This window comes from Anser anser (assembly GCF_964211835.1).
Source record: "Anser anser genome assembly, chromosome: 14".
Lineage (NCBI taxonomy): Eukaryota > Metazoa > Chordata > Aves > Anseriformes > Anatidae > Anser > Anser anser.
In genome coordinates, this window is record NC_139735.1 from 6,232,963 (window position 1) to 6,251,323 (window position 18,361).

At 56.2% G+C, this 18,361-nt stretch overlaps 2 protein-coding genes across 4 annotated transcripts; one reads left to right on the top strand and one right to left on the bottom strand.

Annotated features, from left to right (window-relative positions):
- Positions 1–16: 16 nt before the first annotated feature.
- DCTN4 (dynactin subunit 4) lies at positions 17–12,240 on the bottom strand. Of its 2 annotated transcripts, XM_083798871.1 has the most exons (14): positions 12,012–12,232; positions 11,156–11,226; positions 10,583–10,761; positions 9,785–9,828; positions 8,770–8,877; positions 8,144–8,164; positions 7,144–7,217; positions 6,934–7,046; positions 5,518–5,627; positions 4,450–4,523; positions 3,985–4,039; positions 3,402–3,509; positions 3,016–3,113; positions 17–2,331 (listed from the first exon to the last, which is right to left on the bottom strand). In XM_083798871.1, exons 1-14 carry the CDS (start codon positions 12,144–12,146, stop codon positions 2,118–2,120), a joined length of 1,404 nt encoding a protein of 467 aa, XP_083654997.1. In that variant the 5' UTR covers positions 12,147–12,232; the 3' UTR covers positions 17–2,117. The 2 variants fall into 2 exon arrangements, with proteins under 2 accessions (XP_083654997.1, XP_083654998.1); XM_083798872.1 differs by lacking the exon at positions 8,144–8,164 and having other exon boundaries at positions 12,012–12,240.
- Positions 11,973–16,522, top strand: SMIM3 (small integral membrane protein 3). Of its 2 annotated transcripts, none has more exons than XM_083798875.1 (2): positions 11,973–12,110; positions 15,667–16,522. In XM_083798875.1, exon 2 carries the CDS (start codon positions 15,668–15,670, stop codon positions 15,836–15,838), a length of 171 nt encoding a protein of 56 aa, XP_083655001.1. In that variant the 5' UTR covers positions 11,973–12,110; position 15,667; the 3' UTR covers positions 15,839–16,522. The 2 variants fall into 2 exon arrangements, with proteins under 2 accessions (XP_083655001.1, XP_083655000.1); XM_083798874.1 differs by lacking the exon at positions 11,973–12,110 and adding an exon at positions 13,951–14,107.
- The last annotated feature ends 1,839 nt before the right edge of the window (positions 16,523–18,361 follow it).

Genomic DNA, 18,361 nt, shown 5'->3' on the forward strand with positions numbered 1-18,361 from the left:
TTATTTCCCACTGAAGTCACAGGAGGCCGAGCGGCAGGTTGCTTTATTACTACACCAAGTCAAGCAGCAGGGCAGGGGGTGCCCGTCGCGGGGGTACGAGCTCGCGCAGGAGCGGGGACAGACGGACAGCCAGACGGACAGCCGGACACAGCGAGCCCCTTCCCAGCGCCTGCAGGGGGGCACCGGCTCACCGAGCTGGGCCAAGCGCTCACAGAACCACAAATCAGCGACACGCCTTGTTTAGATCAAGGGGCAGGGAGCCCCCGAGCGGCACTCATGTCCCCGGGGGGCCCCGCCAACCTCAGCAGCATCCCCAGGACCCCCAGGGGAGGCGAAGTGGGGCTCAGGGGCTCCCCCAGCCCCTACCTCGTCCCCAGGAGGCTGTTTCCAGGAGTTAGTGGGGGTAGCGTTGCGGTTAGTCTGGCTACAGCCGAGAATTCCCAGCTGCAGCTCGAGCGTTTCGCTATGTGGAAAGGCAGAAGAGCAGCGGACACTAGCGCTACATGTTAACAAACACAAACCACATGTAAAGGCATGCTGTACAGCTGCGGGTAACCTACGCCAGGTTGTAAAGGGGATGCCTCGCCGCTCCGAGAGGCGCTGCAGGATCTAGCTGTAAGGTGTGCTGCCCTGGCGGGGCTGGCGGCGCCCCCCCAGCCTGCCAAGGCAGAGCTCTGGCTTCAGGGGGGACGTGGCCAGGCGCACCCAGCCCTCTGCTGCACCCAAACCTCAACAGGAGGGGAGGCAGCGTTATCCCTCCCTCCTGCATAGGGGACGCGAAACTCCAGGCTGGCAGAGCCACGTCACGAGCGCCTTTTGAGCAACTAAGCTGTAGCTGGCTGACAGTCACCCCTTCTCCACCCCACCACCACATCAAAGCCCATCAGCAATGGGTCGTGAAGGCAAACATCTCAACTGGGAACGAAACTGGAGGCTCCCGAGGAAGAGCGCTCTCACCCACCTGCACTGCGCTGCTGCGGCTAGCTGCCGCTCGGTATCCTGGATACGCTGCTCTTAATGACTGTTGGCAGCAGGGACTGCAGCCAAGTTACGCCGCAGACCAACGATCTTTTCCCAACGGTGCAGTGTGCGCTAGTTACAGGACAATGGTCCTTCCTCCCTTACACCCCCCCCACCCCCCCACAACTGGAAAAAGACAAAGCACGAACTTGGACAACCTCTGCAGTTCCTTTTTGTACACTGGACCTAACTTTTAACTCTCCACATTTAGTACTCTTCACTTGCTACCTTTTTTAACACACACCTATAATACCACGACTGCCAGGCAGCCTCTCAGGACCACTACCGCCTCAGCAAAGAAACGCAGCGGGCTCTGCTTTCCCAGCTTGTAATAAATCTATCACGCTACCACACCCAGCTTGCAACACAACGGGCTTACAGCGCAGTTGGTCACCGCTCAAATCCACGAACACTACAGTACACTACGTTTTGAGTTTAAGGGCAAACTGATCATCTTCTCTGTGAAAAGATGTATCACCCTGGCTAAGGAAGCTACGTATGCCAGAGTCTTTTCACAAAAACAGAAGGGCTTCACGTCCGAGTGCTCCACGGTTACTTGAGGTATCCTACTAGGAAGCGGAAAAAGAAAAGAAAGCAGCATGCTGCTGGCAACAGACTTGCCAAAACGCAGCAGACCTTGCCACCTCCTAAAATGTTTGTTCGAGAAGGGCACAATTCTGTGTGAGGTGAGACATTCACTATCAAGCACGTCACATTAGGTTTGTGGGCTGACATGAAGAATAAAACAATACGGGTTCTTTTTTTTTGTTGTTGTCAAAGCCAAATTCAGCCAGGAGTAGTGCAAATCCGGAGGAAGCTAGCTCTTTCTGTGCGCTGAAACACGTGCTGCAAGTTAAACTAGCCTGTGGCAGTGTAGGGAAGCAGAGCGTTAGTTAGTGGGCACTACGATAAGAAGAGAACAAATCATCCCGAAGCACAGCACCCCCACCCCGCAGCCCCCTCCTCGCGGCCCGGCTGGGGCGCGCGGCGCACCCCCACACGTCACAAAGGAGCGCTGACGGAAGGTTTCACCGGGGCGCACTCGTTCGCTGACAGTCCGTCCTGCGGCCAGCCACTGGGACACAAGTCGGGAGCTTTTACGGGAGCACTGGACCGAGGCTGAGCTCGACGTGATGGGTGAGCCAGATGACCTCGGAGATCTGATCGCCTTCCTCGCTGGGCCGGATCGGAGCAGCAAGGTTTTTAAACTCGTGCTTCATCTTAAAGCTCACGGTCACTTCGCCCTCCTCTTTCTGTGGGGTGACCTTGATGAAAACTCCTACCTTGTTGGCTTTTCTGAAGGCGATAACGCTGCAAGGCAGAAAACAAAAGAACTGGGTCAGCCAAGTTCTCAAACTATTGTTCTGAGAGACTTATGCTGGTGCCGTGTAAGAGGCATGCTCAGTTTACAGCCCGCAGGCTGCACGTGCCCTGCCAGAACAATTCTCCTGGTGTGTAGCTTACTCCCCGTTGCTCTTCTTCCAGGAGACGGCAGCCCCTCCTGCCCCGTGATCAGGATGGGGTACCCCCTTCACGCTGACAAACCCACCACATAGAACCAGCCTGCTTTGGCCACAGGAGTTAGGTACCCAGCCGTGCAACAGGGAGAGGCCGTAATATTTGGCTCAGGTTGCTCCGTAAGAGCCTGCAGAGCATATTCGGCTCTGAAGGCTGGAGGTACCTCTGTTGCACACCCTACTGCGGAGTTCTGGGCACTCCTGTGAACCCTCTGCTTGCAGAGGGGAGGATTACAAAGTATTCCCAGAGAGAATCAGTACCACCACCTGTAACTCAACTGCTGTCACAGCACACTTGCCGTAGAGGGATCAAACATCTCCTGAACAGTCCAAACCACAAAAAGAAAAGATTTGCACTGCTAATCTCCGACCAAAACATATGGTCAATGTAAAAAGAAGTACCGAAGAGAGATGAGAGCAAATTACTTGGTGCCAAGTATTTAAGGGATAGGATGCCCACAGACCAAACAGCACTCACTCAGGGTCATCCTGGAAGTCTTGAGGCTCTGCCAGCTCATCATACTCTGCTGCAGCATCTTTGCCAGCCAGAATGAGCTCCTTGGGAGGAACTGCCACCTGAAACGAAACAAAGAAGCAGCCTTTTAGTACTCACCACCTACACTACGAGCAGGATAGAGAACTCCCCTTCTGAGGTCTGCTTTACTATGGCTTAACAGAAGTGATTCACCCTTGGCTTTCCTCTCTAATAGTGCCTAGTTACCACTCTGCCTGGGAAGTTGTATTTCTCCTTTGGGCTCTGGATCTCAGTGAACAGACACCATTTTAAAATACATTATGAGCTGATGCTTACGTTGGTGATGGTCATTTAAGCCTCCAAGGAAGAAAATCCGGAGGGCACAATACCTTGGCAGTGCTGTTGATGTTGTCAGGGTCTCCCTCCTCACACTCCAGCAGCGTGACGTGCGTGATGTTCTCCACCGGATTGGTCAAAGTCAGAAGAACTTGGCTTTCCTGGAAAGATTCAAGAATCCCAGGTCAAGAAGCAATTATTCTAAAAGTCATCTTTACCTCCACATCCTGCGCCTGATAAACACCTTCAAAAACTGTCTCACGTTCTCAAAGGACTGAAAGCGAAGAGCCCCGTTCTGTAAGAAGGGTGGCAATGTCACGCAGCACTCTTTTTTAATAGCAGAAATGCATGTCTTTGGACTCTAGCCCAGACACCAACCCCACACCTTTTATTCATCAGATATTATCATGTACTTGCAATGCCAGACATCGCACCGCACTGTAATCTACTCATGCAGAGCGGCAAGTACATGCAGTGTTGTTCTGACCACTCCCTTAAACCCTGCGCCCTGTCTGCAACGAGCAGAGCCTTCAGGAAACATTCCTCACGCCCTGTAAGCTCCCAAAAAGATCCCACGTGCGCACCTCTCAGCTGTGACTCACCCTAAAACGTTTCTGGAAAAAAAAAAACACTGACCTTCATGTAGCGCAGGTTGGGAATGGACATGATCCTCACTTCAGGGATATAGTTCCTACAAGGAGAACAAAGCAAACGATCACAATGAACTGTGCAGCTGCATATAATCTCGGTACGTGGTCACAGGCATCCAGCTAGACATGTTCAACACTACAAGAGTTCAGCTTACATTAAACAGATAAAGTGCCCTTTTGCTATATAAGGCTAATCCTTTTAACTCCTGCTACCACACAGGGCTGGAACTGCATGCTGTGCCTTCTTTCAAATTGAAGTCTTCAGCAGATCATGAAGCAATGTTACTGAAGATTTACCCAGATACATACAAGAAGTGACTACATCGTTGTAAGAAACGACACAATCAATCACACAAGAGGTCAAATCAAAAGCACAAAAGAAATGGAAATACAAGGCTTTAACTAAGTATCGGTAGGCAGCTGTTTCCCCCAGCCCCTGTATCTTACTTACACGGCAACCAGCTGGATCTTGAATTTGATAGATGTTGGATTGAATTCTGGTTTGCTCAGGTTATGCTCACATTTCTGGAAGCAAAGATATTTTAGTAAACACCAGAAGACAGCGTGCAGTCACAAACTGATGAATCAGAGCTGCGGGCACAGTGCCACCAGCCACAGCATTGCCCCTCTAGCACAGCGCACACAAAAGCTATCTTGGGGTGCACAAAGTCAGACTGGTGTCAAGTTATTGGTGTTTTGAAAACATCATACCGGCAAAACTAGTGCAATCTCAGAAACACGAGATTGAGAACCAGGATGAAAAATACTCAGACACTCACTGAACGCAGCAGGAAGAAGGCACAAATAACTGCAGCCCTTTGACTTATGCTCCAGAATCCATTAAATAGCCAACAGCTGCAACCCAAGACTGATCTGCTCGTAGACTACTCTTCCAATAAAGGCCCAGCCTGACAGTAATTATTTAATAATCTGAGTTTGCAAAGCATTTTGCATCTTAAATACTTACAATAATACTGCTGTTAGCCTGGGAACTAGATAAATATCCCTATTTCACTGAGAACGCAAACAGCTTTTTGAAGATGATGTAGCAAATCAAGGCAGAACTTGGATTTAATTCTTGCTTGCCTTCACTTTACAGCTCTCTGCTTTTCCACTCTTTCTGCCTTAATTCTAGGGGCAGCTTCAGCACTCTACGCTGCCTTTCACTAATGTGTCGTTTACTGACTTGATTTTTGTCTTTAATAATAACAGAATTTTATAATGCCAACTGTACTGGCTGCCTTCTGTAATTCCTCTGCTAGGCAGAGCGCACAGACCCTTTTGCAAATCCACCTTTGGGTCTTTCTCTCTCTTTGACAACAGGGCTTCCCATTTGTCATCACGTCAGAGATGTGACGGTCTCCCTTATAACCGGTAACAGCACCGAGAGAATGTGCTGGAGAACTTGGAACAACCAGAAGCATTTGAGCAGTTTCTTCTAAAACGAAATACAGAGCCCATTTCCCCACAATCCCATTTCTGCGAGCCTAGAAGTGCCATTTTGTATTTCGCCACCTACCCGACAGCGCAGCGAACGTTTGATCAGGAGATGCTTGTGACGCGGGTACAGCTGGGAAGCACAGATCGGCTGGAAATCGGGCTGCAGCAAACGCTGATGCAGGGTCGTTACTGGGTGCACAACGGAAAACAAACCAAATCCACGTCTTACCCAGGCACTGGAACTCAAGCCAGGTTGTAAGCGTGTGCTGTGCTAACTGCAAGTGTGCAGTGCGCTGCGCAGAAATTTAATTTCACCCGCACCCACTAATTCAGAAGCCACTGGTAACTGTCACTGTTCCTAGCAGCGAATGAACGGGAGGGTAAGAGGTGTAAAAAGGGCTGCCCTGACTGGGCACGGTAACGTTTGTACAATACGAGTGCCAACCCAGGAGAAAACAAGAAACCGTGATCTGTTTTTGAAGCGCAGCTGAGATGACAGCAGTATTTTATAGTCATCTAGAAAATAAATTACGCTTTTGCAAAGGGCAAATCAGTTTTCATAGCTTTGCTACTGTCACGGCTGGGCACTGCACAAGTAGAACATCCAGCTTCTCAGCAAGGAGCTTGCATAATTCAGACCCACGCAAAGAATTAGTGACTACACAGCTCCTAAGGCAAGGAACCACAGTGGCCAAACTCTCCGTGGGTTTCTCCCCAAAAACAGGCTCCTCGTGAATATCCCAGTGCCTAACAGGCAGCGAGCCACCTGGCAGCCTCCCTGCCGGGGAACCACTGCAAGTTGTCCTCTCCACCAGCACCTTGTTTTCACAACACTGACAGAGTCTTACGACAAAGACGATCTGCCTCTCTCCAAAAAGCTTTCATGAACTAATATCGGTGGACTCTGTGGTCCCACAGAACTACTGAGGAAACCTGACCTGCTTAAAGCCACCTCAGCGGGAAGCCCACATAGCTTCCTGTACCCACTGTTTTATCCCATTCACTCCCCAGTTTTCTGGGCCAATTTACAATATTTGCTGATTAAATCATGAGCCAACTAAAGCGTACGCAAGCTGTTCCAAGCTGATGTCAAAATAGTGCACAATTGTTACTGAACAGGCCAATTAAAGTGCCAACTCCCCAGCAGCACAACCACTTCCTTATTTCCTGCTCGTATTTGAAAAACGTCAGCCCTTTTCTCCATCCAAATGTTGACATTTTGCAAGCAGAGAAACTAAGACCAGCAAAGAAATGGAACAATAGTAAAGAGGCCTGATGTTTTTGGCTCTGAGCTTTCCATGTATAATACGAAGCTGGGCTGCAACCAAAATTACCATTTAAAAGGTCCCAAAAAAAAAAAAAAACCCACACCATTTCAACGACAACGTAAAAATTACTAAAACCTTGGAGCACTTGGAACTCTACCGGCAAGTTTCCGAGCACCGCCCATGTTATAAAATGGAATGGCAGAAGCGACAGAATATTAAGGTATTACCCTCTGTCAGATTGATTGGTCTGGTGTAGTAATCCTCAGGAAGAGGTTCCACTTCTTCCACTGCATCAGCTGGCTCAATCTTGATCTCCTTTTGGTCTTCTCCTTCTTTCAGACTGACGCAAAATAAGGGAAAGTTTGGTCAGAGAGAACACCTCCTATCCTACACCTCCTATCCTTCCCCAAAAAAACAACCCCAACCCAGAAACTCACGAGAGTCCAGCGAGAGCACTGATCGGAGCGCCGGGCCTCTGGCGTTGAAGCCTGGTTCCCAGGCCGTATTTGTCCTACAGGAAAAAAAAGCGCTGTCAGAAAAAAGGTCTGCTTCCTGCCAGGACAAAAAGACCTACTGCAAACTCACCCTTTAAAACTGCATGACAAGCATAGGAGAACAAGCAAATTAAAGCAAAAAGGGAAAGGTATTCAAGGTCTCTCGAGATCATTTTTCCTGCTCAAGCTGTTAGTAAGGAGAAAATTACCACTACACTGCAGATTGGAAGAGACAGGTGTGTGTGTACTGCTTATAATTTTTTTGTTTCTTCCCTTAACTACCAGCCTGCGCTGCTGACATGTTCTCTGTACTGAGCAACTGCACGTCAGGTAGCGCAGAATGAGAGTTCAGCTGCCTAAAAACTGGGTAGACGTGGGCTTGTGTCCATCTGAGGTACTCTGCGGCACTCTTAGAAGCAAGCCGGAGTGCTCAGCTTCCTACGAGCCTTGTTACCTGTAGGTCTGACTCTCTCACAAGGCACCACCAGTTGGCAGGAACAACTGAGCTGCTCCCCAGCTTTCTACAGCTGAAAAGCACACAAGACGTTTGGAAGCAATCTTCCTTCCGGGCAGAGCTGGAAATCCAATTCTCACTAAATGAGAAATGTGAGCGCCAGCCCACCGTGGTGATTCTTCAAGGATCAGAAGACTGATGTTAGTGCCACGTCCCTCCGACAGATGAGACGGCTGCGTCTTGGCCAGGCTTTGTGAAGGAATGCTTTTAAAACGTACGCTACTTACCCAAAGGCACTGCCTGCTTCTAAATTAGTAAGCAGTACTTTTTGTAACACGTTACCCTCTAACTAGTTAGCCTTCGGGTGCCTTTGTTCTAGGCACCTCCAAGTCAGAGGCCCTGAGGCCAGGTGACGAGCAGGATACGTCACTGCCCTTCAGTTGGTACCGTGAGAGCTTTAACACCAGCAGAAACCGGGAAAAGACTTACCACTACGTGTATAGTGTGTTGCTGTGGAGAGCCCCCAAAATAGCAGCAGGTAGCAACGGAGACAAAAAATGCAGCCATAAGACACAAGCAAGGGCACAGAGCAGGCAGTTAATTGAGAAGTAGCAAGCATACGCAGTCACCTGGCTGAACAAAGTAAGCATTTACCTGGCAGTTACAATAAACAAGTTATTCAGGCCACAATCGAGTGTTAAGGTTCAGTTCAGTTGAGATTTCACGCAGCAAAGCGCAGGACAATCCTGATCTGTTACTGAGCAGTGGTATGAAACTGTCCTGAGAGCTACCACCGGTATCAAGGGTGCAGTTGTGCTGCGTTTCACTGCTGGGTAACGTATTCCTTCGCATGGCAGCTACAAACCCTTCTGGCGCTATCAGAGAGGACTATCAGAGAGTGAGGCAACGCAATATACAACGATGCGTGCAAAACTACTCGTCCCCAAAGAAACCCAAGTGCCCTAGCGTATTTTCTTCATGTTCTCAATTAGGAAAAAAAAAAAACAAAAGCAGAGCAGCCCTATCATGCTACCACTCATCTAATTTTCCAAGCTGCTGCTGCTGCTGCTGCGCATCGCTTCTCCTGTGCTGACAGCACGGTGCTCGCAGCTCACCGAGAAGGCCAGCGGCATGTAGTTTCGGCGTCGCACCAGCTTCTTGCGGTCCCGCTCGATCTTCTCCTTCTGAGCCAGCTGCTGGTAGTACTCCACCAGCTTGTTAATCTGGAGGGATCAGGAGGAACAGATACATGGTGAAAGGAGAACAAACGCCAGACCAGCTGCAGAAGCCGGCGTGTCTTAATATTTCTTAATCCACGCTGCAGTTCACAAACTGATGCTCCTTTGGGAATGAGGCCCGTCAGAGAACAGCACCTTAGTCTGATTTTGCAGTTAGGTAACTGAGATTTGGCTCGCACATTTGCCACGACCGGACAGCATAACGTCGTGTGGTCAATAAAAGAGCAGTTTGCTTTAGTGCTGCAATCAGCATCTCCCCACCCAGAGGCTGATTTATGTTCAGTGCAGAGCCCTAACTGGTGACAAGGAAAGGTCACAGAGGTGCAATTCTGTTTTCCAGATCCTATAAGCACTGTCAAGAAAACAAGTTCTATTCACGTGAAGAAAGCCCACCAAGCATACTGCATGATAGTAACTGGACGTAAGCCCCTTTTAGATACAAGTCTTTTCTTCTCCCAAAGCAGCCTGCACACTTTTGAACTTGATTGCAGTAGGAGTTTTAAATGGAGACCAGTAAAGCAAAATCTGATGTGCTGTCACAGGTCAGCAGCACTCTCCCTTAGCTAGCAGCCTTCCCCACATTTTCCCAACTCCCCAAGACATACGGAACACAACATGCTCATGAGTTTCATTTTAACAGTGCTGCTAGACATGATGTTTGCAACCGAGTTTCTTCTGAACAACCAATTTCATACCATGACATCCATGGAAGAGCCTCTCAGAGGCCTTTCTTCCACTGAATTCAGTCAAGATAGAGATCATGAGCTGGACCTGCCATCCGAAGAATTATACAGGTGCAGAAAAAGCAATTAAGAGGGCTCGGCACCTCTAACAGCTCTTTCTAGCTGATGCCACATCAGCCTAAGCATGGCCTTCTCCTTCACTCACTCACCCTCTGCGTGTGGGGATTCTCCGGTTCCTGCCAGCCACCACTAGCTGCATGAGAAAGAGAAAGAACAAAGCCCTCAGGAGAAGATTTCTTGATTCCACACAGAAATCACCAACACCCAACTGCCTTGGACCTAGTAATGAAATATGACTTTCCCTATGCTCACTACACTTAACATTACAATTCTTCAAGTTCATACCTGCCCAACTATATACCTCCGAAAGCTTTTCCCAGGCAGGTTTGGGTTGAAGTCACTTGCCCAGCTTTTATATTGTGTTTTTACACAACTGCTGCTTGAGAGATACTCAGAACAGCACCCGGCAGTGACAGATGCTTTCTGCATGCCTTACACATCAAGAAATAGATAAAAGCTTTGTTCCAGTGCTGTCATTAAGAGGAAAAAAACAAGTGTGCCTTTGAAATAAGCCTAAGTAAACAAAAGTGACAGAAAATAAACTAGATTTCTATGCTGTTAGACCAAGCAACTTCAAAGACTCTGAAGGTATATGAGCAAGCTCTCCAGAATGGGGAGTGCCGACCAACTGACAGAGCCCCGTGTTTTACAGCTTCCTCACTAGTCAGGCAACACGAGCCTGGAAGCAGGCCAGATGTTACACTCACTCAGCTCTGCAGTCAAGACTTCACAGACAAGTCATTTTCCTGTGAATTCCCCAACTGTGACTCAAAACCTAGATAAACATTAAATTTATCATACGGCCAGAAACCACCTTTGATTATCTTTTAACTTCCGAAAGACACTGGACTCCTGCTGTTAGCCTCGTGTCTTTGCCTGTCACTTACCAACAGACTTATCTGCCATGCCCACATCCCGGGAAGTCCAGCGGCAAAACCCACAGGCCAGGTAATACGCTTTCTTCATTGTAGTTTTGGCTGGGTCATCGGGGAGCGGAGCAGGAATACTGGTGGCCCGCGTAGAAAGGGTGTGCATGCAGCAGGGGCAGTCAAAGCAGTTGGCGCACCTGGGAAGAGGAAAGCCTACATATGAGAGTGATCTGACAAGGTCCAAATGCAGCCCACAGGCACAGGGGAACGCTTTCAGCAAGCAAATCACGATTAAAATAATAGATCTTCTCATCTAACACAGCAGTACTAGAGGAAGGGAGGAGTTCAGAGTCCACGTAGGAATGGCAGCAATGAGAAACGCTGGGTGATAGAAAGAACGCTTCTCTTTGCAGTTTGAGAGCAGGTCACCAAAAAAAGGAGAATGTCAAGAATACATGGCACATCACGGACGGACACTTATTCCTCTAACTGACTAAAATGTGGTAAGTGATGTGTTTTCTGAGGAGAGCTTCGGGTACACGTGTTCACAACGTACGGAAGAGGCCGGCCCTGAGGAGAAACCACCCTTACCTATTCTTTTTCAGCTTGGCTTCGGCCGAGGGCATGTTTTCCAGGCAGCTGGGGCAGTAGTGCGAGTCCACCTGAGGAAGAGCACAGGCACGTCGCAGCGCGCGGGCATTTAAGGAGTCTCTGGGTCCGGCAACGGGCCGGCGGTATTCGTGGTGACTCGGATCGCCCCTCTCAGCCCCAGCTGATGCAACCGACGTCAGCCCCTCTCAGCCCAAACCGCTGTTTAATGCCATAAGCTGGGAGGCTCCTCAAAGCAAGGTGCTTAAACCAAACGTGAAGGGGTGGGCGGGGCCTGACTCGGGCCTTCCTCGGCCCCCAGGGGCTGCCTGGGCCGGTGCAGGGGCTCCGTGAGGCGTTTCCCGTTTATTTTTGCCGTGACTGTGGCAGGAGGCTTTATTGAACCATTTTCCCTTTATTTTTCACAATTATCGGGCCCTTGGTCACCCACCGGGCCAAACCCCACACATTTCACAAGTGCCCCACGCCTGCCCCCAGGCTAATTTAATTCAAATTAATTAACGTTGCGACAATTAGCCAAGAGCAGACGACGAGACCCCCCCCCTTTACCCTCCCCCCGCCCTGTCACACCCCGACCCCCCTCAGACACTGCCCCTCCTGCAGCTCCCGCCCCCTCCGCCCGCCTCCACCAATCACAGCCCTCTCCGCGCAGACTGACGCGAGCTCACAGCCAATCCGGCGCCAGGTCCCTCCCCCTCCCACACCCACCGCTCCCCGCGCTGCGCCCGCCCCCCGAGCGGCGCCGCCAGCCAATGGCGAGGCGGGATGACAAAGAGCGACGGGCGAGGCAGCCAATGGGTGCGCGCGGAGGGCAGCGGCCCGGCCGGGCCGGCGTTACCTCGTGCGAGACGCACTCGAGGGAGCGGAGCTCGCTGCAGTAGCGGCAGAAGTACAGCTGCGGCAGCGGCGCCCGCAGCTCCTTCTCGCCGCGCACCAGGTACAGCACCCGCTCCGACTGCAGCAGCGACGCCATCTTGCCGGGGGGCCGGCCGCCGCCGCCGCGCGCCGCGCCGCCGCGCTGACGTCACCGCGCCGCTGCGCGCGCTCGCGCGAGCGACACGTCACCGCCCTGCCCCGCCCCCTGCGGGGGTGGAGGCCACGTGACCAGCGGGCGATTAACCCCTGCGGTGCCGCGGGGGAGTGGGGGGCGGTGTGCGAGGGGGTGTGCAACGTGCAAGGGGTTGTGCAAGGGTCTGTGCGGCGTGCAAGGGTTTGTGCGAGGGTTTCGGCTGTATCCCAGCTGTGCCAGCCCGTGGGCACCACCAGTGCAGTGTGCAAGGGCTTGTGCAACGTGCAAGGGTCTGTGCAGCGTGCAAGGGTTTGTGCAAGGGTTTGTGCAGTGTGCAATGGTCTGTGCACGGATTTATGCAGTGTTCAAGGGTTTATGCAAGGGTCTTTGCAACGTGCAATGATTTATGCAAGAGTTTGTGCAGCGTGCAAGGGTCTGTGCGGTGTGCGATGGTTTATGCAAGGGTCCGTGCAGTGTGCAAGGGTCTGTGCAAGGATTTGTACAGTATGCAATGATTTATGCAAGGGTCTGTGCAACGTGCAAGGGTATGCGCAGTGTGCAATGGTCTGTGCACGGTCTTATGCAGCGTTCAAGGTTTTATGCAAGGGTCTTTGCAATGCGCAATGCTTTAGGCAAGGGCTTGTGCAGTGCCCAATGATTTATGCAAGAGTTTGTGCAGCGTGCGAGGGTTTGTGCAGCGTGCAATGGTTTATGCAAGGGTCTGTGCAAGGGTCTGTGCAGCGTGCAATGGCCGTGCAATGGCCGTGCATCACCTGCATGCCCTGTGCAGCATTGCGATGGCCGTGCACTGCTGCCAGGCGTGCGCCTGCCCAAGCAGGACCTGGTGGCACAGGGCGCACGCGGGTAGCGGTGTCCCCACCTGCCCCGTGGGGTCTGCGTGGGCGCTGCGGGGCACGGCACTGCCCGTGGGGAGGAGCAGAGCAGCGGGGCCCCCCCCGGCCGTGCCCACGGGCGGCTCCTGCATCGCTCGCCTGTCCCCCGGGGCTGCACGAGGGTGCCCGCGTGCTGCCGTCCCTTGGGGCCGCGCCGTGCTAGGACGTGATGGGGACAAAACCAAACCAGATAAGAAGCAGCAGCCCCTTCTTGTGGGGTCTGCCGAAAACCCCTCAGCGCTCGCCGGGTGCTCGGAGGGCAGAACTGGCATCACGGCTCGGCTCCTGGGACCACCACCGAGGCTCCCTGCGCGGCGTCCTGCAGCGTCACCTCGTCCCCAGCCCCGTCCCCGGCCTCTGCCTCTCGGCGCAGCTCCGGAGGGAAGCCGCGAGGCTTCCTCTGCGTGCCGATAAGGCCCCCGCCGGCTTTATCTGACGGCAGCAGCCAGCACCGGCCCACGCTCCGTGCCCTCCTGCCCCGGCCGCCGAGCGCACGTGGGGCCTCTCCTGCTGCGTGGTGCCGGGCAGGGCGGCGCTGCGTGGCGGTGCTCAGCCGCGGGACGTCCGGTACTGCGTCTGGCCCCGCACCTACCCCTACAGCTGTCCCCACGTCTGTCCCTGTGTCCCCACGTCTGTCCCTGTGTCTATCCTTGCGTCTGTCCCCGTATCTGTCCCCACGTCTGTCCCCGTGTCCCCGTGTCTGTCCCCACGTCTGCCCCGTGCCCAGCCCCACATCCAGGCTCGTGTCCGTCCCCGCATCCCTCCCCACGTCTGTCCGTGTGGCTGTCCCCACTCCTGTGCCCACCCCGCACCCGGTGCTGACCCCGGCCCCCCAGCTTCGGCTTCCCCCGGCCCCCCCCGTGCTCCCCCTGCCCTCCCTTCCCCTCCTCTCCTCCCTGTCCCTGCCCTCCCTCGCCCGGCCCCATCCCTTCCCCTTCCCTTCCCCTCCCCGCCCCATCCCTCCCCCTGCAGCCGCCCCGGGACCGGGCAGGGGCACGGGGCAGGACGGGACGCGATCGCTCCCCGCCGCAGGTGAGGGCCCGGCACCGGCCCCGGGGGCTCCGGGCACCGGGGGGGCCTCCGCAAATCGTCCCCGGGGGGCCGCGGGGCAGCCCCGTGCTGCTGAACCCCCCCCCTCCCCCCCAAAACGCGTGTCCCCGGGGGCACCCCCAGCACGGCGGGGGCAGATCCGGATTGTTCCCCCCGGGGCTGGGGCTGGGGTGGGTGCTGGGGTGGATGGGGCTGGGGCTGGGGTGGGTGCTGGGATGGGTGCTGGGGCTGGGATGGATGGGGGCTGGGGTGGGTGCTGGGGTTGGGATGGATGAGTGCTGGGATGGGTGGTGCTGGGGCTGGAATGGGTGCTGGGACTGGGAGGGATGGGTGCTGGGTCTGGGAGGGATGGTGCTGGGATGGGTGCTGGGATGGGTGATGATGGTGCTGGGTTGGATGGGTGCTGGGGTGGGTGCTGAGTCTGGGACGGATGAGCACTGGGGCTGGAATGGGTGAGTGCTGGGATGGGTGGTGCTGGGTTGGATGGGTGCTGGGGTGGGTGCTGAGTCTGGGACGGATGAGCACTGGGGCTGGAATGGGTGAGTGCTGGGATGGGTGGTGCTGGGATGGATGGTGCTGGGGCTCGGATGGGTGCTGGGGCTGGGAGGGATGGGTGCTGGGGCTGGGATGGATGGTGCTGGGATGGGTGCTGGGAGGGATGGTGCTGGGATGGGTGCTGGGATGGGTGATGATGGTGCTGGGAGGGATGGGTGCTGGGGCTGGGATGGATGGGCACTGGGACTGGGATGGATGGTGCTTGGATGGGTGCTGGAATGGATGGTGGTGGGATGGGTGCTGGAGCTGGGATGGGTGCTGGTGGTGCTGGGATGAGTGATGATGGATGCTGGGGCTCGGATGGGTGCTGGGGCTGGGATGGATGGTGCTGGGATGGGTGCTGGGGCTGGGAGCGCAGCCCACACATGCTCCAACCCCAAGCCCCCAGTTGGGGGGTGGCACCACCCCGATGCCCTCCATGCCCCGGTGCCCTCCCCGTTAGCAAGCCGTGCTGCTAATTAAGCCATCGCTAATTAAGCCATCGGCTACGTGACTCAGCGGGGAGCTGCGGGAGGGGCCGGGAGGTGCGGGGGTGCTGTGCCGGGGGGGTTTTGGGGGCCGGTCGGGGTGCCCGAAGCAGCCACTGCCCCCCGGGAAGCTTCGTCCCGACCGCGTCCATCCCCTGAGCCCGGGCACCCGCTGCTGGGCTGGGGCAGTGCCCTGGGGGCAGCGGTGGGACGCCCGCCCGCCTTCATCAGCTCCTTTAATTGCAGCAGCAATTAGCAGGGAACTTGCTTGCTTTTTTTTTTATTTTTTTTTATTTTTTTTTTCTTCCCCTGGGCTTTCATCCAGCCGCATCAGAGCACGCCATAAATCCCGAGCTTCCTGGAGGAGCTTTGGCCGAGGCTTTGCGCTCTCCAAGGAGCCCAGGCTGGACGTGATCTCCCCCGGGGAGAGCCACGGGGTGCTGAGCGCCCCCCAGGGAGCGGGGAGGGGGCAGCCCGCTCACCCCCCCCCCCCCACACACACACACACCTCCCTTTCAGGATGGACCCCCACGACCCCACCGCCCTCCCCAAGCACATCCTGGACATCTGGGTCATCGTCCTGATCATCCTGGCCACCGTCCTCGTCATGACGGCCCTGGTGCTCTGCCCGGCCACCGCCGTCATCATCTATCGGGTGCGGACTCACCCCACGCGCAACAGCATCGTCTGAGCCTTTTGGGGGGGGGGGGGGGGGTTGGGGGCCTGGGCCCCCGTGCCGTGGGGCACCCCCAGGGCTGGGCACGAGACGATGGGGCAGGAGCCAGGCTGAAGGCACCGAGCGCCCCGGGAGCAGCGGGGAGGCTGTGCCCCGGAGATGTGCGACTGGGGGGACGTGGAGATGACGCCTGGACGGAAAAAACTTGGTGCCGTGGTGCTGAGCTCGCCTTTGCTGGTGACCCCGTCCCCTCGCAGCAGCGTTATCCCCCCATCGGGACCCTCCCTGGCGTCAGCAATGACCCCAAATGCCCAGCAAAGCTTCTCCCTCCTGGGAGTGCCAGCTCTCGGGGCGCTTGGAAAAGAAGAGCAGAAGCAAGGCGATGGATGCCGCTTCTGGTTGCGCATCCAGAGACTCTGCTAAAGAGTTGGTGAAAGTGCCCGTCCCATCCGCGGGGCAGAACAGCAGCTGGCTCCAGCTTTCCCACGTCCCAGGTGTGAGCCGAAACCGCAGGAGAACTCCGTGGGGCGCTTGGGTCCTCCGCATCTCATGGGGTTGAGGAGCGTGGGCAGCCTGTGCCTGCGTGCCCCTCGCCTGCCCCACTCCCTGTGGCACAGGCAGCAAAGGGGGCTCCTGCCCAGGCACCTGGGCCTGAAAAGCTCTCGGACTGCTAGAAAATAAACAGGACTTTACTCCGCATGTGCGTCGTGCAGCTCTGTGCGCGCTGCGCTTGGTGTCCGGGCGCACCGCGGGGTCCCCTGGGTCCTTACCCTGGCTCCTGCGGCACGAACCCCGCGCAGGGGCTGCCGGTGCCCCGGGGGCTTTCTGGCGGTGCTGAGCGCGGTGCGGGGCCGGGGCCACGTTTCTCGGGCGTGGGCGACCTGCGTCACTACCCCCCACGGGCGCCCCGGCTCGCCCGCAGCCCCGCGCGTGGCTCGACCGCATCCCGGTGACTCAACGCCAGCGAGGCCGCGAGCCACGGGCTGAATCGGGCTGGGATGTGGGGAACGCGCCCGTGGCGCTGGTGGGAAGCGGGTTAAACCCCAGTTTCGCAGCTGAGGAGTCAGCCCCTTGGTTGCTGAAGGCTGGAAATGGGGCTGGGCGGGGGGAAGGAGCCGCTCAGGGAGCCCGGCGTGGGGACGCCGACCCTGGGGAGTTTTTGTTCCCGGCTCTCCCATCGCCTCCCCTCCGGAGTCGCAGCGCTCGAGGTTACACCCGGAGTTATTTGTCCGACACCCGGCGCTGGTTGTCCTTTGTTCCTCCCTTCTCCCTCCCTCGCTGGCGCACGCGGTGCCGGCAGCTGGAGGCGATTACGCCGGGTCCGAGCAGCCCCCGCTCTGCGCCCCCCCCGCTCCCCGTCCCACCCGGGCTGCCAGCAGCCTCGGCAGCCCCCCAGGGAAATCCGCGGCGGCGGCACCGGCGCAGCTTCCAGGAACCGGCGCCGAGCAGCTTCGCTGCGAGAGAAAGAGGCAAAGCCACGAGCCCGGCTGCGGGTGGCGAGGGAAGCCTGGCCCGGGGGGGGGCGAAACGCTGCCGAGGAAAAGCCTGCGCAACACCCGCAGCCCCCCCCAGCCCTTTCTGGGGTCATTTCCAGCTCCCCGAGCCCCTTTTCTCCGGGGCGGTCTGGGGTGCGTGCGAGGTTGCCTTTCGTGGTGGGAGTTTTCTGGGAAGCGTCGCAAACGTTTCCAGGAACGGCACCGAGAAGGAGGCTTTGTTAACAGCAACAAGGCAAGGAGCCACTCGGAACAAAATGGCAACAGAGGGGGGGGCGAGGGGGGAGCCGAGACATTTTTAAGGCGTGACAAGGTGGGGATTGTGCTCAGGCTGCTGCACGCTTGGAAATTCCTCCTCCCGAGAGCGAGCGAGATAAGCAAATCCTCCCGGGGCCCTCGCTCGGAGCAGCGCCCGAGGTCGCAGGCAGTGTTGTGCAGGAGAAAAAAAATGCCTTCTGCTGCCCAAAGGGAGCCGGCGGCTCACGATGCGTACACCGAGGGGGGGTCAGTGCAGGTGCCAGGGGGAGGCCGCCGGCCCCAGGGCCGCGGAGGCTGCTTGCGGCGAGGTGCTGACGCAGGATGTTGTTTTTCAGCTCGCTTCCGAGCGGTGACGAGAGCCGCGGCGAGCACAGAAGCAGCCGGCTCGCCTGCCCGGCTCGCGCGTAACGCTGCCCAGCGGCACCGCGGAGGTGGGGGCTCCCCGGGAGGGTCGCGGGGGGCTCCGGCAGCAGCCCCCCCGTGCTAACCCCGGCTTTTCCAGCCTGTCCCTGCAGGTCCCAGGCAAATGGGGAGGGAAGGGGACAGGGTTTGCGCAGCCGTAAGAGGCTTGGAGATGCATTTCCAGAGGAGAGCAGGAGCCGACCCCGAGCATCTCGGCCACGGGGGGCAGCGGCAGCGTTGCCTGCAGCAGCTGCTGGCACAGGACCCAGACAGAAACCCTACGGCCCCACGGGGAGGCTCACGGGGTACCCAAGCTGCCCCCCCATGCTCCTGGCTGCAGTGGAGCCTCCAGGAGCAAACAGGGGAGGCCTCGCGCCCCGTGGGC